At 42.3% G+C, this 22,941-nt stretch overlaps 3 protein-coding genes across 5 annotated transcripts; 1 reads left to right on the top strand and 2 right to left on the bottom strand.

Annotated features, from left to right (window-relative positions):
* The first annotated feature begins 72 nt into the window (after positions 1-72).
* LOC135512024 (zinc finger protein 160-like) lies at positions 73-7,396 on the top strand. Of its 2 annotated transcripts, XM_064933613.1 has the most exons (7): positions 73-445; positions 841-1,043; positions 1,159-1,260; positions 3,824-3,919; positions 4,013-4,123; positions 4,233-4,356; positions 4,485-7,396. In XM_064933613.1, the coding sequence occupies exons 1-7, from the start codon at positions 418-420 to the stop codon at positions 7,214-7,216; spliced, it is 3,396 nt and encodes a 1,131-aa protein (XP_064789685.1). In that variant the 5' UTR covers positions 73-417; the 3' UTR covers positions 7,217-7,396. The 2 variants fall into 2 exon arrangements, with proteins under 2 accessions (XP_064789685.1, XP_064789686.1); XM_064933614.1 differs by lacking the exon at positions 4,013-4,123.
* On the bottom strand, positions 7,395-17,329 carry LOC135512027 (ER lumen protein-retaining receptor 2-like). Its single transcript, XM_064933621.1, has 5 exons — positions 17,019-17,329; positions 15,247-15,347; positions 10,460-10,618; positions 10,097-10,349; positions 7,395-8,711 (listed from the first exon to the last, which is right to left on the bottom strand). The coding sequence occupies exons 1-5, from the start codon at positions 17,107-17,109 to the stop codon at positions 8,677-8,679; spliced, it is 639 nt and encodes a 212-aa protein (XP_064789693.1). The 5' UTR covers positions 17,110-17,329; the 3' UTR covers positions 7,395-8,676.
* A 353-nt stretch (positions 17,330-17,682) lies between these two features.
* On the bottom strand, positions 17,683-21,257 carry mettl9 (methyltransferase 9, His-X-His N1-histidine). 2 transcript variants are annotated; one of them, XM_064933620.1, is made up of 6 exons: positions 20,860-21,255; positions 20,492-20,653; positions 19,973-20,163; positions 19,621-19,830; positions 19,374-19,558; positions 17,683-19,123 (listed from the first exon to the last, which is right to left on the bottom strand). In XM_064933620.1, exons 2-6 carry the CDS (start codon positions 20,585-20,587, stop codon positions 18,912-18,914), a joined length of 894 nt encoding a protein of 297 aa, XP_064789692.1. In that variant the 5' UTR covers positions 20,588-20,653; positions 20,860-21,255; the 3' UTR covers positions 17,683-18,911. The 2 variants fall into 2 exon arrangements, with proteins under 2 accessions (XP_064789692.1, XP_064789691.1); XM_064933619.1 differs by having other exon boundaries at positions 20,492-21,257.
* Between the last annotated feature and the right edge of the window lie 1,684 nt (positions 21,258-22,941).

The following is a 22,941-nucleotide window of genomic DNA, read 5'->3' as shown; positions in this document are numbered from 1 at the left end:
GTAGAGGTTAGGTTGTTACGAATCGGACTATTTCCATTGTTGAGTGGTTGCACGACTATCTTGTCAATATAACAGAACATCTTTGTCATTGCGCTATTAACGGAAGCGCTTGTCGGCAGTCCCGCTCTAAAATTATTCCGTATGGAATTGATCGCACTGCTCAAAAGTTCTGCGCAGCGAGTTATTTTTTTGTTTTGCTCTAGCGCTTGTGCGGAACCATTGTAATGTCAATATAGCTTCCACACGGATGTAAAATAGGTACCATTAACGACCATTGAGCCACCATCTTTGATTGAGTTACAAAAGATAACGTAACGACCTAACATTTTTTTGTGCAAACTTACGAGTAAACGTGGCTATTATTAACATCATTTTCACACCTAACGTTTTCGGATGTAACGGCAAGGAACACTCAATATGGAAAGACGCATCCATGGGGGAAAAGGTAAAACAGGACTTTTAGCTAAAAAGGTAGCGAGACAGTGGATATAAAGAAATCAGTATAGCAGCTACATGACGAGCTAGCAAGCAAAGTGGCTAACTTCCTGAAACCGAATGTTGAAGAACATAAACAAAAAACATATTTATCACAGTCAGTTGCAACTGCATTACTTGCTGTTTGGGGTTGTCGGTTGGGTATCTGTATAGCACTTTGTGACAACTGCTTATGTAATAAGGCCTTTATAAAATACATTTGATTCATGAACTGATAGTTGCTCATCGTTCTCACATCTTTTAGTGTTTTATAGTTTGTTCACCCTGCTAGAGTTTGATATAATGTGCAATAATAGGTACTTATAAATTGATTTGTGAACAACTAAGTCAACTTCTGTGTTTCAGGTCCCCCTCTTCCTCTCCCCTCTCTGCGCCTCATGGTCCCACCACTGCGGCTGGTCTCTGCAGCCATCTGGCAAACAATCCAGCAGAGACACGTGATGGATTATGGGATGCTGGAGGAATTTGTTACCATGGTCACAGAGATGGTTCCAGAGCTTCTGAACCTCAGACAGAGGGCCCAACTTATTCTGGGTCTTCGAGCACGGGTGAGAAGAAGAGACAGAACTAGTGCTAATCATTATGTGGGGAACAATGTCATATGATAATATTCTGTCATCTTTGTCTCAAATAGGTCTCCTGACATGTTTGCTCTGGTTTCAGCTGGTCCTAGAGTTGTGTCGCTCCAAGCCGATCTCAGACCTCCAGACCATTCAGCCACACCTAGACAGGATACAGACCCTCACACCTCTCTGGGGGACACAGGTGAGCTCCTTAGGGCAGATACTCAGCTATTGTTTAAATCAGTCAGTCATAGGCATATTTTTGTTAAGACATTGATTAGGGATGCACGATATATTGGTGAGCATATTGGAATCGGACGATATTAGCCAAAAATGCCAACATCGGTATCGACCCGATGTCTAGTTTAACGCCGATGTTAAAAACCGATGTCAAAGCTACCGTGCATACCTATATAACTTAGGTACGTGACATAATAACTGCACGTAAAATTTGGCTTAACACAGCATTCCTAACCTAGCCCACACAATGTCTGCTATGTGGATCGAGCAGGCAACAAGTCGATCAGTCATTTGAAAGAGTAAGAACATTTCAGAGAGACAACTCAAAGACAATCTATTAAAGCCAAGATAATGGAATTAATTTCCCTTGACAATCAACCGTTCTCTGTCGTTGGTCATGTTGGCTTAAGCCGACTGGTTGAGCACCAGTACACACGACCAAGTGAGCTATTTTTCAGATGTTGCCCTACCGGAGTTACGCAGTATACTTTATTTATTTTTTAATTTTACCTTTATTTTACTAGGCAAGTCAGTTACTAGGCAAGTCAGAACAAATTCTTATTTTCAATGACGGCCTAGGAACATTGGGTTAACTGCCTGTTCGGGGGCAGAACGACAGATTTGTACCTTGTCAGCTCGGGGATTTGAACTTGCAACCTTTCGGTTACTAGTCCAATGCGCTAACCACTAGGCTACCCTGCCGCTTCACTGATATTTGCTTCACGACATGCATACTATGGAACACGTTTGGGTCTTTGCGTGTCAACAAAGATACAGTAGCACTGTCAAAGCTGTGCAAAACGGTCTGCAAACACCAGCCACAAATGATGTGTTTAAAATACCGCGTGGGTAATAAAGCATCATTTGTTCGACCTTAACTTCTGGGGTAGTTAGCTTTAGCTTGGTACCTAGCTAGCATCAATACAACCAGCCTGTAAACAATGACCAGTAGAAACTGCACTTTTAGGAATCCTTGTGAGTAAGTAGTAGCGAGGTTGCCACTTGTTAGCCTATTGAAATTGAACTTCAGTTCATGAAAATAAATAGCTAGCCAGCTACTTCATCAGCTGATGTAAGAAGGGCTTTATAAATACATTTGATTGATTTGATTGATTAACCCTGTTGCCCAAAGCTAATGTTATAAGCAGCCAGCTAGCTTCATCTGGCTAGTGAGGCTCAACCGGACCGTGTTGTGAAGCTAGCCACAATAAGAATTAGGCACAATAGTGGAATTTGCGGTTTGCCTTCAAAATAAAAGTATGTCATTGACAGTGATGCAAATGAATACAAATAGTAGAATTGTGCCATAGTTTTATTTTGAAGGCTCACTGCAATGTCCACTATTGTGGCTAATCCATATTGTGGCTAACTTCACATAGATGGGGCGGCAGGGTAGCCTAGTGGTTAGAGCGTTTGACTTGTTGCAAGTTCAAACCCCCGAGCTGACAAGGTACAAATCTGTCGTTTTGCCCCTGAACAGGCAGTTAACCCACTGTTCCTAGGCCGTCATTGAAAATAAGAATTTGTTCTTAACTGACTTGCCTAGTTAAATAAAAGTAAAATAAAATAGATGGGTCCGACTACCATTAATCAAATAAGAACTGTCTTATAAATGATTTTAGATGACACCTAGCTATATAGTTAGCAAGCTAACTGTAGCTACTGAAACAGATTGTTGTTTTGCTTTGTTTTTGGGGAAGAACATTGTTTGCATCCATGAGCTAGATAGGTTTTTTTGTGACCAGCACTGTAGGTGCGTGAGACAGCTTTACCAGCATCATAGCATATGTATCGATGAATCGTTGTGACATATGAAATACGAGGGATAGTGTAATCAACGTGTTAAAATTAATGAACGCATATTCAAGTCCTGGTTGGTCAACAAGCTTATTTGACGTGTATCTTTCTTGACACGCAAAGACTCAAACGGCATTTCATAGAAATCTTGGTTGAGAATGAAACAAAATAACAACGAAACAGCACAGCAAGTAAGTGAAAGAAATAGGTTTTGATTATGTTTTACAGGTAATGGGGACATACAACAAACATACAACAAAATAACGTTTTGGTCAGTGTGTGTGTGTGTGTGTAACCTTTATTTAACTAGGCAAGTCAGTTAAGAAGAAATTCTTATTTACAATGATTTCCCGGATGACACTGGGCCAATTGTGCACCGCACTATGGGACTCTCAATCACGACCGAGTGTGATACAACCTGGATTCGAACCAGGGACTGTTGTCACGCCTCTTACACTGGCATGCAGTGCCTTAGACCGCTGCGTCCATGTGTGTGTGCTAACTATTTAACTGTACTAGAATGGTTAAAAGGCCGCTAAAATTAAAATATCGGTTATCGGTATCGAATCTTTTGTCAAGGAAAATATTGGATATCGGTTTCAGCCAAAAATGTAATATCGGTGCATCACTAACAATGATACGTTGTGGCAAAAACATATGCAGCAAAAATGACAAGATATCATCTAGATGTCCTAATGAAGGCAACATGATTATATTCTGTGTTTCAGGCGACTGATGCAGAGGTAGGATTATCTGAATCCAACTTCCTGGGGCTGGTTCAAACCCTTCTAAAAGACCCTGATGAGAGAGAACATTTCTTCCAGGTCAGTGGGTATGGAATAGCTGTGTGTCATTTCCACAAATTAAATAGTCTCCTCAGAGGTTTTTATAGCTCATATTTTATTACTCTGTTTTAGGATGTTTTTCCTGTAGAATTTGGTCCCAGTTATGACGCAGCCATACAGAATCTCATGTGGCAATTTCTTTCGAGACTTGAGAAGCTACTTCCCATGTCAAACTTCCAACAGGTACTAGAAGAAATAAACTAAAATCATATAGAGGAACCATGGGCTTGGCACTTAGGCTTTGTGGGAATTCTACCTATGTTCTTTCTAACTCTGTACCCTCATCTGTCAGGCTTCCTCGCTGCTCGGCGATGTTCCCTCTGTTCTGGAGGAATGTGTTGAGTCCGTGTCTGACCCTCAGCAGCTGAAAACCCTACTTCAGTACCACAGAGACCTTGGCCCGCTGGACAACCATGGTAGGCATCTCACAGAACCCATCATCTTCATGCTTTATATGATGGATTCGTTTTGACACACCCAATGGCAAATTACGTCTATTGAGCATTACTGAGTTGAGTTTTGGTTCCCTTTCCTTCTTTCACAGACCCTCCATCTTCCACCGATGGGGACTGCATTCTCTCAGCTCTCTGTCTTCCTCCCGTGGAACGGGTGGTGATTGCAACAGAGGTGGAGAAAGAAGGAAAAAGTATGGATGTGAAAGAAAGCGAAGAGGGGATGGAGAGCAGGTCAGAGGAATGTGAGAAAAACAAAAGATCCTCTGTTAGTGACGAGGAGGCAGAGGATGCTGCCGAGTTTGCTGACCAAGTGACAGAGAGAGATCCGGAGTATGAAACAGTGATGGTTATAGGGGAAGATGGGATAGAGAAGCCTTTCAAACTTCTCAAAAAGCACCCCCAAAAGAAAGAGGAAACCCATGATCAAAAATGCAGAACCACAGTCAAACCTGGACAAAAGATAAGCATAGGCGTGTCTAAAGCAATCATGTCCTCCATGATACAAAAGCCCTCAGTGGACCTACAAGGGGTTGTTATCGCTAACGTAACACAGACCCCCAAACTCAGTCAAAAGGTTGGAAGAGCCAAAAGGTCCCTGGAGCGTAGGACATGCAAGGTGTGTGGTAAGGTCGTCCAGCGTCCTGCAGTCTTGAGGAAACACATGGTGACTCACACTGGTGACTGGCCCTATCAATGTCCCACCTGTAAGAAGATTTACAAGACCTTGGGAAGCTTCCAGGAACATACTGAAAAATGTGTCTTTCCTATTGAGGAAACGCCTGAGGAAAGTGAGCCGTCCATATCAGTAATGCAATACAAGGGTCTGATGTTGAAGAAAATTTTACCGCGTCCGCCAGGACAAAAAGTAGGCCAAAACGAAAAAAAACAAAAACGCATTGTCTGCAAGACATGTCCTGTTTGTGGGAAGACTTTAGCCACAAGCTCGAGCATGAAGCGGCATCAGATTATCCACACCGAGCCCAAAAAGTGCAGAGTGTGCGAACAGGTCTTCCCTAACCCTTCCGAACTGAAGATCCACATGGAGTCCCATCCGAAGAAAGGCATCCATCAGTGTAGTAACTGTGAGAGGACTTTCAAGCACGATTACAGTGTGAAGGCTCATGAAGAGGCTTGTCTGTTTCTGAGTCGTCAACAAGGGGAGCTTGGAGAGAGCAGTGGTCTTCCAGCTACGGGGCAAACAGACCCAGGGCCATCGGGGAGTACACACCAGCAGAGCGTGACATGTGAAGCAGAAATCCTACAACTCTCTGCCACTCTGAGCAAACAGAATTCTGCCTTCACTTACATGCATTCCGTGGAGGGGTCATCCGCAAGGGCCAAACGGTCTCTGGAGCGTAGGACATGCAAGGTGTGTGGTAAGGTTGTTCAGCGTCCTGCAGTCTTGAGAAAACACATGGTGACTCACACTGGTGACTGGCCCTATCGATGTCCCACCTGTAAGAAGATTTACAAGACCTTGAGAAGCTTCCAGAAACATATTGAACGATGTGTCTTTCCTATTGAGGAAACGCCTAAGGACAGTGAGTCGTCCTCCATCAATGCAACCGAATCTTCTTCCCCGGAACCCAGCGCACCTATAGGATCATCCAAACGCTGTGCAAGGTGTCCTATTTGCCATAAATTTATATTGGGATACCTGCGATATCACATTCTATCTCACTCAGATGAGCGCCCACATGCTTGCCCTCGTTGTGGGTCGAAGTACAAGTTTGACTTTGTGTTGAGGAGGCACATGAGACTGTTCTGCAAGGTGAAGAAGGGTGAACCTGTTGAATTAGGGGAAAAGAAAGTTCATAAGTGTAATGAATGTGGTAAGGAATTCGGGCTAAAATCCACACTGACGGCACACAAGCGCATCCACAACCCGCTCCGCTGTGCCTATTGCAGAAGGATGTTCCCAGACCAAGAAACACTTGCAATACACAAGGTAGAGCACAAACCGGTTCAATGCACCATGTGTGAGAAGAGCTTCAATGTGATAAGGTACCTCTCTAGACACTACGTCGATGACCATCAGTTCAGCGGTCCATTCCGCTGCACCTACTGTGAGAGAAGCTATGCTGATTTAGCAGCTCTCATCAGACACCAGAGGATTCACACTGGCGGGGAGCCCCCATACAAGTGCGCCCACTGTCCAAAGAAGTTCCATTTTGAAACTGCTCTTGTGACTCACCAGAGAAATCACACGGGAGAGAAACCATGCCTTTGCTGGGAGTGTGGTAAGACCTTCCAATCCAAGGGGATTCTGAAATCTCACATGAATCGTGTTCACACTCCTCAGGTGAAACGCATCCCTTGTTCCCAGTGTAACAAAGTTTTCAGGGACAAAGGTCAAATGAAAATGCATGAGAATGTTTACCACAAAGGGGTGCGTTACCCGTGTTCCTACTGTGGTAAGGGATTCTACAGCCCTGCCCCATTGGCAAGACACGTGCTGATTCACACAGGGGAGAATCCTTATTCCTGCACATATAAGGAGTGTACAAGGGTTTTCAAATCCGCATCTGAACTGAGGATACACATGAGATACCATACTGGAGAGCGGCCATTCAAGTGCAAGGACTGTGGGAAGGGTTTTGTTCAAGCCCATTATCTCACCATACACCGACGAAGTCATACCGGGGAGAAGCCTTATCCATGTCTCACCTGTGACAAGTCCTTCGGCACCTCCCATCAGTTGAGCAGACACATGAAGACTCACACGGGAGAGAAGCCCTACCAATGTATGGATTGCGGGAAAGCTTTCAATCGTAGAGATCGTTTGCGGACTCATCAAGACAAATGCCACCCAGCTTATTAGTCAATGTTCTATAAATGCTTGTTATCCAACTGTAAATTAACTGCAATTTTTGTAGCTTATTATGTAGCCAGTAGCAAATAACACTGCCTGAATTGAACATGCATAATGTTGCATTTCATTTTTTACTATGGCTGTAGTGATTAACTAATTTCTGCAATTAATAAAGTACAGTCAAATGTTTCCCGTAAAATCTTTATTTGTGATGGCAACATCATGCAAAAGAAAGCTCAGGAAAAAAATCTAATCCTAACCAATTGGAATGATCTGCATGTGAAGACATCAAGGCAATCATTCTGGTTCCAATTTAACAATGCCCGTAGAATCATGTTTGTCACAGATCAACAGCTAGATCTCTAAAGTGAGCTCAACAATATGCACATCATGTAGACAATTCTATGGACATGATCTTTATTTGAAAGGAAAGATACACAAAATATATCTGAATAGAACATGAATGGCTTCAGGAGCTGATTTCTGCCTTGGTAGCCTACAGTATATTGCCATTGAATGAACTAATTTCAGAAGAGCCATTTTGAAATGACAGACTATGATAAATATAGATAGCCCGTTGTTAGAATGATGACGTAAATGTGAATTGAAAGCCATTTACAGCAATGAAAAAGAGTTACTGTATCAGTGAAAACATTTGGGGCGCTGAGTGAGATCTCATATCCACCGAAAATGTACAGTTAATTCAAATAGCAGGTGACAGTTACTGGTAAATTACAACTTAAAAAAAAAAAAAAAAAGCCAGTTTGGGGAAATATTAAGTATTGACTAGGACATGAACAGTTTTAACTGCCATCTTTATACAGGAATGTACACTGGGTCAGAAAGACAAAAAGGTATTCCAGCCAAGGGATACAATGCCTCCATTACACTTCCACTCCATTGGGATTCAGAAAAAAAAATACTATGTACATTTGAGATAAACGGTTTTAGTTAATATCCCACCCCAATAAGTTGGCGCCAATGTTTCACAGTACCAAATCAAAGGCAATTTGTTTTCACCTCTTTTGCTAACGTGTCAAATCAGAGTACACATGTAGAAAAATTCTTCATTTTTTCTTCCTTTATACAGTGATAAAAAAAGGCTCGATGCATCAAACAGAAAGCTTCAGGATGGCCTCTTCAGGTTGATTCTAGGGTGTATTCATTGAGGTGAAGCGTTCAAAGCGTTGCAGATAGAAATATAATGAATTGAGCTGACAACTATTATCTAGCTCTACATAATCTGTTCTACACAGTACATTTCTTTCTGAGAGCCCTTACGTTTGCACCCCCCTGAACAGGCCCATGGGTGTTGCTGATATTAGTCAGGAGACAGGACAAACTGTAAAAGTCTTGCTCTCTGTCTCACGCATCTTACACTGGTGGCGGGAGTAGAGGGGGTGGGATGGAGGCAACGATTTCCTTTGTCGCGCCATCCATGAGTCTGCCAAATTGATGATCTTTGGCACTTATGCTGGAAGACTCAACTTCTTTCCTTTCAGTACTGAAAGAGAGGAGAGATGTTTAGGTTCAACGCTCCTGTTCAACTAATGCTCAGCACATTTTCTTCACATCTAACAGAAGCTCCTGGTGAGTGCTGAAAGTGACAAGTAATCATATATACTGGACTTTAAGACCCTAGGCTTCCACATTGAGAGTAGGAGTAAAGTGCCTGGTTAGTTAGCCAACGTATACAAATGCTGAACCATTATAGCTCCCACTGAATATAGAACGGGGTAAGATGAGACACTAGACTCAGAAGTCAAAGTTCATGCTAGCTTATTCACGCTGCACGGCCTCATTAAGTCACCATTGCACAATACACCCAGACCCATTTTCTTACATTTAGCTTTGTGTCAAAACCAGTACCCCATAGAATACTTAATGCCTCATTCACATTACATCTGAGCAGCCTGTAGAGATGTGCCAGATGTCATTAATTTAAATGGGGACTGTATGCAACAGTGTTGTATCACTGCGCACCCTGCAGTTGAAGGCTCTGTTGTGAAACGGATGTGCATACTTTTACATTTTTCCAAACTTTGCATTGTCATCGAGTGTGCTTCAGCGCAGCCAGAGTCCGTGAGATGACTTTCTAGCAAGCTCTAAACCCAACAATGCAGTACTCAATATCAATGTAGTACTAAAAATAACATGGAACAAAAACAAATGAGAAATAAAATAAAAACAAGCTAAATACAGGTGAACAAGATGTGATTTTCAGCAATGGTTTTATGGGATAGCTAGTAGCTTATAAACAATTAACAATTCCTATAAGTGAGTACTATTTTAATAGTATTGTTAAATAAACATTGATCGCTAAGCCAATTATACTATGTGACTTGCCTCCCATTTGAGTTTGTTTTTATTTCTAATTATTAAGTGCAGGTCGCTAGCTACAATATCTTATGCATAGCCTAGCTTTTAGCTACCGTTAGCAAGCTGCTCTGTAAACTAGTTTAACTTGGTAGAACATTTGAGAAACAAGTTTAGGAAAAACTAAAATAAATGTTATATCATCACCTGAAACAATGTTTCTCCTGTCTAGAATGAAAGTCGTTTTGCAATTTTCCAAAATAAACGTGATCTCTGACTAGAGACCCTCCTCAATCTTGTCTTACGTTGTGTCATCTTCATGCAATTTGGTTCTATTACTGGATGGAGAAGCATAGGGTTTCTATGCTCGCCGTCCAGTAGCGGAACCAGATTGCATGAAGATGTCATACGGCATAATGAAATAAGTCACGATGTGAATGGGGCATTACTCTAAGCACTCTTTGTGTAACAGTTTCGGCGACTGTAAGAGTAGTGAGTAAAAGGACATTACAGCATCACACTTTGCACCAAACTTACTTAGGAAATAAGTTGGAAGACTGCAACTCGACTCACCTTTCGTTACGTACAGATAGAAGAAGTCGCAATAGAGGATTGTCTGAACGACACCGGCCACGATAGCGATCATGTCGAAGAACCCCTCCAAATAGAAGCGCCAGATCCAGTTGATGAGGTACAGGGCCCGGTACAGGCCCAGGAAGAACAGGTAGTGGGTGGTGATAGTCTCTGCCTCGCCAGTCTTACTGATCATGAAGAGCTGTGGCAAGATGGCCACCGACTCCAAGTAGATGGAGAATGTCCACAGGATCTGGAGGGAGAGAGGATGGGGAGAGAGAGCGGTGGAGTGTGGTGCTCTAAATCAGTTGCTGTATAAGACACTGATGTAGTATGCACTCATTATACCAAGCGTGAACTTACCTCGAGAGGAGAGAAGTCGTGGTTGACAAGGAAAGCCAGCCCTCCCACGGGGACGACCAGGAACTCCACTCTGAAGGTGTCATGGTTACCGTCGTAGGTGGCCTTGAACTTAGTGTAGATCAGGTACACGGTGGCATACGCACAGCCAATGTAAATTACCTGAAACATAATACAATCCACTAGTCAAGGGTGAGGATACATAGAGCACACTGATTAGATGATCCCTTCACTATAACTTGGAAGTTGAGTGTGTTTACATCCAAATTACTTTAACCCAAGGGTCTCCAACAGGTAGATTAGCTCGCAGCTCACCTGAGTAGCTCGCCAATCAATTCTAAAACTACATGCATTTAAAGTGTTCCGTTGCAAACTGTCATAAACAAATCTCCCAGCAACTAACCAATCAAAGCCACATTGACATTATCCCACCTCTGGTTATCCACTATTGCCTCAAAAAGCCAACTGTAACATCCGCCAATAAATGTTCAGCAATATTGGCCCCGTCTGTTTGGTGTGCGCGTGTCTATCTAGACAGTTAGCGATGCTAATGATAACCATCTTGTGGGTAGACCGAATGGGTTTCACAAAAAAACTAAAATCTCGTTGAAATGTAGGCTTACCTGACAGCACTATATTGATACAATCATTGGGTGGCCATTGTTTTGCAAACTGCCATGACGTGCTACAGCAGTAGGCCAACAGCAGAAAATTGCTAGACCTACACATTCCTCTTGCTAGATGAGCAATTAAAAGGGGAATTACACCAACAACAAGAAATCTAAATCAGACCTCAATAATGGTCTTCTGATGCGATTGAAATATTTTCATGGACTCAGAACATAGCGAAACAATGAAAACGTAATATTGCGTACCAAAATAAAAACAGGAAACAGAATTTGGGAAAATACTAAACATTTTATGGGGTCCCCTGAGATTATTTAGCAGGTATATTGACAGAAAACATACATTGTACATCACAGACCCAGGGAAGAGTTGCAGGGTAGAGAAGAACGTGCCAATTTGAAAGCTATTTAAAAAATGTTAGTCAACTTTATAGCTTGCAAAAGGTTTAAAACACACACACACGAAAAGGTTGCAGACCCGAGTTAACCAGTCTTCAGAAAGTACTCATACCCATTGACTTATTCCTGAGTGTTTTAGATCCTGAAAATGTAATATACACACAATAACCCCATAATGGCAAAGTGAAAATGTTAAGAAATGTTAGCAACTTAATTGAAAATTAAATGCATAAACATCCAATTTACTTACGAATTCACACCTAGTCAATACTTTGTAGAAGCACTTTTGGCAGCAATTACAGCTTTGAGTTGTCTTTGGTACTGTATGTCTATCAGCTTTGCACATCTGGATTTGGGGATTTTCTCCCATTCTTCCTTGTAGATTTTCTCAAGCTCTTTTAAGTTGGATGGGGAGCTGCGGTGAACAACAATCTTCAAGTTCTTCCACAGATTTTCAATAGGATTCACATCTGGAAATTCCCTGTACTTGGATCCTAGTCTCCACCACTGAAAGGCATCCCCATAGCATGATGCTGCCACCATGCTTCACGGTAGGGATGGTGTTAGAAGTGTGATGCGCTCTGCCTGGTTCTCCAGACGTAACACTTGCATTCAGGCCAAACATTTATATTTTTGTCTCAGACCGGAGAATATTTTGTCTTTCATGCTGACCACAGCACTTGCGTTACAAAAAAAACATTACACATACATGTTATTCAATCATTGTATTCACACTGCTCACTTGTGTCTACATGGCCAGGCGCTAAAATAGCTGAAAGTCCCAACCCCTCATTGGTTTTTAGGAGCATATACCCATGTGGTTGATTGAACGATTAACTGAGGTCCACACTCCAGTGCAGTTGGTGATGATGCATCGTAAGGTCGGTTGCCAACCGCCATATAAAGTTCAAAGAAGAGATTACTAAAAACTAACTCTTTACCTTTAATTAATTGTAGGAGTCGAGGACATTTGTGCATTTCAGGTAAAATTACAACTCAATGGTTATATCCCAGGACAAATTAGCTAGCAACAGCACGCTGGCTAGCTGAATTGCCCTGAATATTAATGCTTTTCGACCAGTCCCCAAATTAATATAATTGGTTCGGAGTTCGTTTTGATATTTCAACCAGCGTGTCCTGATCGCATCTGGACAAAATCAACATGTGTGCGATGACGCACGCGGTCTCGTCAGCATGTCTTTCACCTGCCTTTTTGCAAACTCCAGGTGTACTGTTATGTGCCTTTTTCTTAGGAGTGGCATCCATCTGGCCACTCTCTCAAGGCCCAGATTGGTGAAGTGCTGTAGAGACTTGTCCTATCAGGTTCTCCCATCTCAGGCAAGGAACTATGTAGTTCTGTCAGAGTGGTCATTGGGTTCTTGGTCATCTCCCAGACCAAGGTCCTTCTTGCCCGGTACTCAGTTTGGTTGGACAGCCAGCTCTAGGCAGTCTGGGTAGTTCATGTTTTTTTCCATTTCCCAATAGAGACCACTGTGGAAATTTTCAACACTCTAGAAATTGTTTTATACCCTTCCCCAGATATACAGTAGGAAGAAAAAGTATGTGAACCCTTTAGAATTACCTGTAGTTCTGCATAAATTGGTCATAAAATGTTATCTTCATCTAAGTCACAACAATAGACACAGTCTGCTTAAACTAATAACACAAACTATACTGTTTCATGTCTTTCTTGAACACACCGTGTAAACATTCACAGTGCAGGGTTGGAAAAGTATGTGAACCCTTGATTTAATAACTGGTTGACCCTCCTTCGGCAACAATAACCTCAACCAAACAATTTCTGTAGTTGTGGATCAGACCTGCACAACAGTCAGGAGGAATTTGGGACCATCCCGCTTTACAAAACTGTATCAGTTCAGCAATATTCTTGGAATGTCTGGTGTGAACTGCTCTTTTAAGGTCATGCCACAGCATCTCAATCGATTTGAGGTCAGGACGATGACTGGGCCACTCCAGAAGGCGTATTTTCTTCTGTTGAAGCTATTCTGTCGTTGATTTACTTTGTGTTTTTGGTTGTCCTGTAGACATTCTCCTGCAAAATGTCTTGATAAACTTGGGAATTCATTTTTCCATCAATGATAGCAAGCTGTCCAGGCCCTGAGGCAGCAAAGCAGCTCAAACCATGATTCTCCCTCCACCATACTTTACAGTTGGGATAAGGTGTTGATGCTGGTGTGCTGGGCCTTTTTTCCACAGTGTTGTGTGTTCCTTACAAACAACTCAACTGTAGTTTCATCTGTCCACAGGATATTTTGCCAGTAGCTTTGTGGAACATCCAGGTGCTCTTTTGAGAACTTCAGACGTGCAGTAATGTTTTTTTTGACAGCACTGGCTTCTTCCGTGGTGTTTCTCACAAACACCATTCTTGTTTAGTGTTTTATGTATTGTAGACTCATCAACAGAGATGTCAGCATGTTCCAGAAATTTCTGTAAGTCTTTTGCTGACACTCTAGGATTCTTCTTAACCTCATTGCACATTCTGCACTGTGCTCTTGCAGTCATCTTTGCAGGACGGCAACTCCTAGGGAGAGTAACAACAGTGCCAAACTTTCTTCATTTATAGACAATTTGTCTTACTGTGGACTGATAAACATCAAGGCTTTTAGAGATACTTTTGTAACCCTTTCATGCTTTATGCAAGGCAACAATTCTTTATCTTAGGTCTTCTGTGATCTCTTTTGTTCGAGGCCTGGTGTACATCAGGCAATGCTTCGAGCAAACTCACATTTTTGTGTTTTTCTTTAATGGGGCACGGCAGCTCTAACCGAAACCTCCAATCTGGTCTCATTGGACTCCAGGTTAGCGGACTCCTGACTCCTATTTGCGTTTGAAGAAGTCATTAGCCTAGGGGTTAACATATGTTTTCCAACCAACACTGAATGTTTAAATTATGTATTCAACATAGACAAGAAAAATACAATCATTTGTGTTTTATTAGTTTAAGCACACTGTCTATTGTTCTGACATGAGATGAACAGATTTAGTCAAATTTACGCAGAAATCCAGGTAATTCCAAATGGTTCACATATTTTTTCTTGCCACTGTATGCATCATCACAATTTCATCTTGCAGATCTATGGACTGTTCCTTCAACTTCATGGTACAGTTTCTGCTCTGACATGCACTGTCAACTGTGGGACCTTAGACATGCGTTTCTTTCAAAATCACATCCCAAAAAATTGAATTGGCCACAGGTGGACCCCAATGAAGTTGGTACAGGAAGATCAAAGGAAATTGGATGCACATGAGCTCAAAATGGATGTCAATACTTATGTAAGTGAGATTTCTGTATTTCATTTTAAATACATTTGCAAACATGTTTTCACTGCCATGCGGTATTGTGTGTAGAGGAGTGAGAAAAAGAGAACATTTTATGCATTTTGAATTCAGGCTGTAACAAAATGCTGAATAAATGAAGGGTTTTGAATACTTTGAAGGCACTGTTGACATCTTACTAAAAGCAACCTCAGATACAGATGAGAAAAGTTAGCAAATTATCTGCCTGTTGGGTTTTAAAATGTACTAACTAGCGGTATCCATAGTTAGAGGTATACGTTTTGGACACACCTACTCACATACACCAATGAACCGTGGATATTCAAGGGTGTGTCAACTTATCAGTACTTCAATATTGACTCGCTCTACTACAGAGCACGGGTGGAGTGTGTTGCTTGCACAAAGAACTGTAAGAGGATGAGCCTGCCACCCTCATGGAGGTGAGGGGGTCTATGGTGTGGGTCTCACCTTCATGGTGGTGTTGTAGAGGGAGATGAAGGAGGTGAGCAGGTCCAGGTAGCGCGTGGTGAACACCAAGGCGAACAGGATCTGACTCTTCCCGGAGATACCTGTCAGAGAGACAACCAACCAATGGGTGTATGAGACGTCAAATGTTGCTCTTCTCTGCCAAACTCACAACAGTCCCCCAAGAGTGTATCTCAAAAGCCTTAAGAAATTCCTCTTCTTGTCCATCTGAAATTGTTGTGCATCCTTCCTTAGAGTGACCACGGATGTGACGCGACAGGGTTGGTGTGAGGCTAAGAAGTGGAATCCTTGCTTTCACCTATCCAGTCAGATCAGTGTAACTTCCCAGGGAGGAACAGGGACTGTGGTGGCCTCTTGATAGGAATCCAAACCTGGAAAGCTAATTTTATCCCATTTCACAAGCTAACCCAGTTAGACCCTGCACCAGGCTTCTGTCTTCTCTAGCATGGCCAGATAGTGATGACAGTGATAAGAACTTAGGACTTCCAAGGCGTTTTATTACAGGCAATCTAAACAGGCATAGACTCACAGCTGCCCCTCAGCAGGCCTGCCTGCAAACACTCAGGTGGCAACCTGTACCCTCACACCCACTTGTAGTCAAAAGAATGTATTCAACTTCAGTGGTTTAGTTATGTTCCTAATGACAGGCACAGTACCTGAGCATAAACAGATTTTTTGCCTGACTGGAATTGGTGTCACAAATCCAAACTCTTGTGGGCCACCTGCCAACTGAAGTTGTTGATACATGACAGGTGTCAGTGACTCCTCAGATAATGCATCCTAAACCTGACCTTCAACCCCAAACTAGTTCACACAACAGACTATAAAACAAACCTTGTATTCCCAGGGGACATTGGAATTGAACTAATTTAATTTTGTATAAGGTAAAGTCAATATTCTGCTCGAGCTGTGCATTCGACAGCTATTTCTCTTATCCGCGTTTAAGTAAAAGCGCTGCCACGTCACAGGTCAGGCCAGGGTAGCATCGGCGTTCAAATCAACTGGGAACTCGGAAGAATACCAGGTCAAATCATGTCGTCAGTGACGATTCAGGTCGGAAAGTCTAACCACTAGAAAGCGGCGTACGTTTTCGAGTTGGAATTCAGAGTTGGATGGCTGGTCATAACGATTTTTCCCCAATCTGAGCTCGTTTGTTTCCGAGTTCCCAGTTCCTGTACTACAACAGGAATAATTGTATTTATTTTTGTTTTACCGTTCTTTAACTAGCCAGTCAGTTAAGAAATAATTCTTATTAGTGGGTTAACTGCCTTGTACATGGACAGAACGACATTTTTACCTTTTCAACGCTCAACCACTAGGTTCCTGATGCATGACGTTTCACACAGGGACACGGGTAAATAGTGGCGCATTCGCCCGCTGCACTGATGGGTGCCCCTAAACTGACATGCGCAAATCTATTGCCTAACATCACTAGCAGCTAGCTGGTCAGTAAATGAATGGGATACTCAACTAGTTGATTTCTTGTTAATTAGCTGTACAAGCTAACTAACGATAACCAACCAAAAGTGTCATGATCACTGGGATTTAGGTGATTTAATTTGGCTAGGTGTATTGCGGCCTTTCCCAACATTATTAACAAGGCCGTGCTAGCATCAATGTTAACAATCTGGTTAGCTATAAAGCCGCAAGCGCTAACGTCGTTATAGAGCTAAGGAAACGTTGCTAGCTGGAATGAAGATGTCAATCGGAGATGTGTGCAGGCTGCAAATACTCCAAATGGGAATCGTACTCACCGGCACAGGACCTGGTTTTCCATATTTTTAGAAGCAGAATAATGATGGCTGCTAAATGGGAAAGATCGCCGGTGAGTCTGAAAATGTTCATGACTCTGCTGGGTAATGAAGGCGGCTTTGCCTTCGCTAGCACGAACTTATGCCCGTCAAAACAAATTCGACCTTCTAGCCCCCGTTACTGACCGGTTTAAAACCTTACAAGAGGTTCTGTCAGGCACCTAAATGGATGTTTTCATCGGTCTGAACGGGAAAATGTCGGGTAATGCGCGACGTGGCCAAAGATATCCGCGCCCAAATGCAAGTCGGGAAAAACTTGACGTTCGCGGAATGGGACACGCCCGTGGGAGGGGCATGTCCGTGATCACATAAATTGAATTTCTATTCATTATTTTTAACTAGTCTTATTTATTAAAAAACGGACTAATCCACAAACCAAACTGAGAATTTGACATTGGATTGAACAACTACATTGGAGAGTATATTCAAATAAGCTTAAATAGACTTAAGTCATTCAAATGCACATCATACATTACACTGGCATCCAAGACATCCTTCATGCAAATTACATCCTTTCTGATACATACTGCACATACGTCATCTCAAACGTCAACTGCACGTTAAATATAAAAAAGTTAACTACTATGAAGGTCAAGAATGACATAAGTCACAGAAAAAATATTTTAATCGTTGAGGTGATATTACTTTACGTAAAATACAGTGACTGGAATATTAAAGTAAACTTGTTCTGCTGCCTATAAAACTAGATGGAAGATAGTCACTGACAAGGCCTCACATTGCTATAAATAATCAACCCAGATGTAATTGTAACAGAACGTTCCTGCCCAGTTGATAATACAACAGTTAGAAACAGTGTGCTTCTAATTACACCTTAAAACAAAGACTGGTGGGAAGGAATTCCCTCCATCTGTGCTTGACTAAATCAATTAGATCAACAGGTTCATATGTACAGTATCACAATGTTATTGTTGGAGAAATGACCAACTAACCCAGAATAAGACAATACATTTACATCACTATACGTCAACCAAGAACAGACAATTTCCAGTGATATGTTGGCACAGAAGATGAAACCCTCCCTCCCTCCCTACCATTTACAGAGTTGTGTTATTATATTTCAATCAAGTTATTATATTCAATGGCAAACATCCATTTTTTTGTTTCTTAGAATGTAGAGGTATGACACGACAGTTAGTAAACAGTGGAGCTACCCGAATTTCAAACCAGGATTCCCCAGCTGACTTTAAAGAGATAAAGTGGTAATGTAAATGAGAAATACTCTCAATGTAATTAAGAAAATCTTACTTAACCTTCACTAATTCAATACAAATCCAGCAGCCAGTCAGAAAGCTTTCTACTGTATCTACTATACACAGATGCTCTAGGAAAGGTCAGATGATGCATCTCAATAGTCTAAAGTTGCTTCCTCTCCTCGATCTGCACTCATCTGAAAACAAAGGATGGGTAAAAGCAACAGTTGAGCATGACTCCAAAAGGGTCACCAATAGGAATCAGCCAAACCAGTTGACTACATTAAAATGGTGGAAGCCCTAAATGGCGCTGCCCATGCTAATACAGCCTTTTGGCCTCTAGAGGACTTTATCATTGGCCCTGTTTGAGAGCATCAAATCCATGATGCATTTTGGGCAAATGGTGACTGACATAACGATCTAAAAATAATAAACAAGTTGTTATGTATGGTGCTAAATCATTTGTAGATCAGTCAGTCAGCAGTCACCTGCACTGTGGAACCAGCCCATTATCTATGGTTCAGTCCCGTTGGAAGGATGGTTGGTTGTTTTAAGATAATGCAGATGAAGAAAGGAGATGCAAATGTGGATAATTGAGATGCACCCCAAGATACAGTAACTGACTTCACTCCTCCACAGGTTTCAGGACGAAGACAGCATCATCCAGTACATAGTAATCTTTGTACATGTCTCCCTCACACAGGTACGGCAGCCGAGTCACTGCCTCCACCTCAAACCCCACTTCCCGGAACACCTCATTGGACAGGTTGGTGACTTGCTCCTCCCATTTCTTCCCCTTCACTTTGATGTGCTCTCTAGGGCGCTGCCACTTCCCACCTAGAGACAGAAAAAAACAGATTCAGGAGACCAATCTAGAAAAGGCCTTGTGGCAGCCAAAACAATAAAAGTATTCTACCTGTCCCCATATATTTTATTTTAAATAATGTTACTATCCAGCCCGAAAGCAGCTCCATACACATTCACACAAATATCTCATTGACATCAACATATGATTTAGCTGGAAGTCTCAAGTAAGGACATGGCCCTAAGTCTTCAACCTGTATCACTGATTTGTGCTCCATCTCACCTATCTCCACCCAGGGCTGGAAGGGCAGGACAGCGGCCAGGATGAGTCTTCCCGTGCTGGGCACCAGCGAGCGGTGGATGCCCCTGAGGAGATCCAGGGGGTCGTCACAGCGGTCTAGCAGGTTCAGACAGCTGATCAGATCATACTGGAACCCAGTATGCTGCCATTCATCAATGCCTAAAAGCCTAAGAGAAAGAAGAGGACATCAGAGACTTTGTATGGTGTGTAATGTGTGTGTATCACTTACCTGTACTTCTTCCTCTGGAGGTGCCACTTCATGGGAGGAGAAACCTCAGTGGCGTAGACCTCTCTGAAGTGGGCTCCCATCACCTCAGTGACGCCCCCATCCCCAGCCCCTAGGTCCAGCAGTCTCTCCCCTCGCCACTCGGGGGCGACGCGAAGCAGCTGCTGGAGCTGATCTGCAGAGAACACAAACATAGAGCCACGACCTAGGAACCTGGGAGAGAAGTAGAGAAAGGATAATAATGAGTGAGGGGTACGGAACCTGGACAAAACATATTGAGAGGCGAGAAAAGAGCAAGCAGAGACCCAAAACAGGAGGGTGTGAGAAAGACAGAATGAAAACACTTTTTCCCTACCCATTGATGGATGTGCGTGACACCAGGGGGCTGAGGACAGTGGAAATGAAGGAGTGGTAGAACTGGGTGAACATCCAGCCAGACTTTTCTATGCTGCGTCTCAGAAAAGCCTGGGTGTCCTGGTCCAGATGGCTCTGCACAAACAGAGGCCTAACCACCTCCCCCAACAGGTCTGGGGAGCACTTGTACCACTGAGGAGCAGGGAGAGGAAAGGAGAAGAAATGGGAGAGTGCAAGAGAGTGAAAATTACTCATTACCACAACACTGGTTTATCCGGTTATTTGTGTCAATCTCTTCACAAATACGGACATAAAATAAAAGCTCTTGAATATTTGATTAGGAAATACGACTTCTATTCCACCTGGCAACCAAGGAAATACAGTCGCTGGTTCTTGCTGAATGCACAATTTTTCATTTAAAATGCTCACTTCCGCAAAATTATGTCAGGGAGAAGTGTGATATTCTGCCAGTAAATAGTTTTTTATTTGTTTAAAGGTAACTCTGTACTTAGACACTTACCTCTTGGGTTTCTTGTCCGGATTCTTCGCTTTCGCTTATCATGTTCATGAAAAGTGAACGAGCGAGTGGACTGCGCACGTACTTCCCTGTCCACATCTTTCTAGTACCGAGCAGAAAGGCGATGTAGCCCAACACCCACGCTACAAAAAGCAATGTCCTCAGCTGTAGATGACACATACCGACAATAACGCAACAGATTTGGCAGCTATTGGAAAAGTGCCTGCTGCAACCTGGTTGTTCACTAACTGGTCACTAGATTTTCAAGTTGTTAGACAGATGTAATATTAGATAAGCTAGCCAGAGAGTATCCAATTGTGATAGCCCACGCAGTGCATACCTTCAGGTCCAAACATAACAAACACACAAACCTGAAGGCGTGGTGACCTTTTGGAGTCCACATGTTATTTATTCGACATCTTAATCCGCTGTACAAATACTTTCAGCTCAATTCGAATTGTCTTGTGACGGTCACATCTGAAGACTGCCAGCCTAGCAATGCTACGTTCAAAACAACTGGGAAATATCAGAGTTCCGAGTTCTGTGCATTCCAAAGAACTACGAAAAATAACGACCTCCGACTGGTAAAATTCGTTTTCAACAGTCATCCACCCGGAATTCCAATTCAGGAACCCGGGCCTCTTTCTAGAGCTCCGACTTTCCGACCTGAAGTTCGCTGACGTTATGACTCGTTTTTTTCCTAGTTTTCAAGTTGTCTTGAAAGCACCACAAACCTACAAAAAAGGATAGGGGGTAAAAATCTGGAAATACACGTTTGCTTCCTGTGTTACATCTAAATAGTTCCCACATAGTCTTGTCCAACAATTAATTGTTTTCTTTAACCTTTATTTAACAATGCACACCCCAAACCACACATCGGCAGAGATGGATGGCATTTTCAATCACCTCAACGGTTTCAGTTGTCTGGTGTGACTTAACGTTAAGTGGAGAGACAAGAAGTACAGATGCATTTCTGGTGGGGTAGCATATTTGTAGTTATCAACTGTGTGGTTCCAGCCCTGAATGCCGATTGGCTGACATACCACTGGTAGGAGAAAACATTTAGTTTTACTGAGCTAATTACGTTGGTAACCAGTTGATAATGCAATAAGGCACCTTTGGGGTTTGTGGTATATGGCCAATATACCACGGATAAAAGGGCTGTGTCCAGGCACTCTGCGATGTGTCGAACATAAGAACAGCTCTTAGACGTGGTATATTGGCCATATACCACACCCCGTCGTGCCTTATTGCCTAATTATACATAAGCTATTGGAGTTAGGTAGGACGTGTAGCAAACTATGACTAACTTCCTGTTTCATTGTGCGGGAACTGTCACCATGACCCGCGTATCGTCAGCAACACCACAGATAGAACAATGAGACAGATATTTCACTGGATGTATAAATATGAAGAATCCGCTTGGAGATTCCACTTACTATCAAATATGGTCGTGAGAGGAAGCTCATTAGCGAGCAGTGGGAGAAGATGGATTTTGGCCTACATTCTGCAAATGTTCTCATCGATTAAACATTTGATCTCAATACAGTTTTCTGTTCCCAAAACTAGAATATGTTATGAACAGAGTGGACTAAGTTTTGTAGACTTTAACCTTCGCCAACGTTTTTAAAAATCACGTTGTTTAGGATTGCAAATCGGATTGAGTTATGGCACACGCGCATTTCACATAGTTGGCGTTCCCAAACGGAAATATACATATGTATGCTGGATCGGGCAATAGGATCTCGCTAGCTTGTGCTTGGCTCTACCCACCTCCTTGCTTGTTCTGCCCACTATGACTCATCTGTTCATATTTGAAACGACAGGGGCTATCTTGGTTTAGTTATACAAAAATATCTTTGGCATCACTAAAAAAAGCATTTCCGGGCCACGGAATTTCTGTAATTTTCGAAATAAAAGTCCCCCACGTAATAGTAGAAAAGTGTCAATAACTTGTATTTATTCATAATATAGTAAACATAATTGTATAAACATTAATAGTTATTCATATTTGTTCATATTTAAGTGAAATATGCATTAAATGTAGGTTTCAAAACAAACATGTTTCAAAGTCAAATAAACATTTCTGTATACCGCACATACAAATATTGCACTGTACAGGAAAAACTATTGATTGTGTCTCCGTAAAACCAGGGTCCCGTCTACTCAATATAGTCCCTACAATAAAAACAGATGAGTTTGAACAAAAGCTAGGTCATTTGAAGTGTTGCTGAATTTTTACTCCACCTCTCCATAACCACCAATGCAATTAATTGTATATGGAATACATATTGGACTGTAGAGAAAAAACAACTTTACTACCATTCTCAAATAAACTGGGGTGGAAAATACTCAGTGAGGTTTTTACTAACCAAACATAATTAGTTTTGGAGGGGGACTGTGTCGTACAGACTGTTGCTGGCTTTTACTCAGCCCCCTCCATAGCCCCCAAT

The sequence above is a fragment of the Oncorhynchus masou genome, chromosome 24 (genome assembly GCF_036934945.1).
Source record: "Oncorhynchus masou masou isolate Uvic2021 chromosome 24, UVic_Omas_1.1, whole genome shotgun sequence".
Lineage (NCBI taxonomy): Eukaryota > Metazoa > Chordata > Actinopteri > Salmoniformes > Salmonidae > Oncorhynchus > Oncorhynchus masou.
This window is presented reverse-complemented; position numbering and strand designations above follow the sequence as displayed.

Bases quoted from the DNA above. Each gene is read 5' to 3' on its own strand.
- mettl9 (XM_064933619.1), bottom strand. From the start codon at position 20,668: ATGTGTCATCTACAGCTGAGGACATTGCTTTTTGTAGCGTGGGTGTTG. The intron at 19,831-19,972 runs GTAGGGAAAAAG...CTTCTCTCCCAG, and splicing joins TCACGCACATCCATCAATGG to GTTCCTAGGTCGTGGCTCTA. The intron at 19,559-19,620 runs GTAAGTGATACA...TCTTTCTCTTAG, and splicing joins CTCCAGAGGAAGAAGTACAG to GCTTTTAGGCATTGATGAAT.
- LOC135512024 (XM_064933613.1), top strand. From the start codon at position 418: ATGGAAAGACGCATCCATGGGGGAAAAG. The intron at 4,124-4,232 runs GTACTAGAAGAA...CTCATCTGTCAG, and splicing joins CCATGTCAAACTTCCAACAG to GCTTCCTCGCTGCTCGGCGA. The intron at 4,357-4,484 runs GTAGGCATCTCA...CTTCTTTCACAG, and splicing joins TGGCCCGCTGGACAACCATG to ACCCTCCATCTTCCACCGAT.
- LOC135512027 (XM_064933621.1), bottom strand. From the start codon at position 17,109: ATGAACATTTTCAGACTCACCGGCGATCTTTCCCATTTAGCAGCCATC. The intron at 15,348-17,018 runs GTGAGTACGATT...TCTCTCTGACAG, and splicing joins GAAAACCAGGTCCTGTGCCG to GTATCTCCGGGAAGAGTCAG. The intron at 8,712-10,096 runs GTGAGTCGAGTT...CCTCTCTTTCAG, and splicing joins CTATCTGTACGTAACGAAAG to TACTGAAAGGAAAGAAGTTG.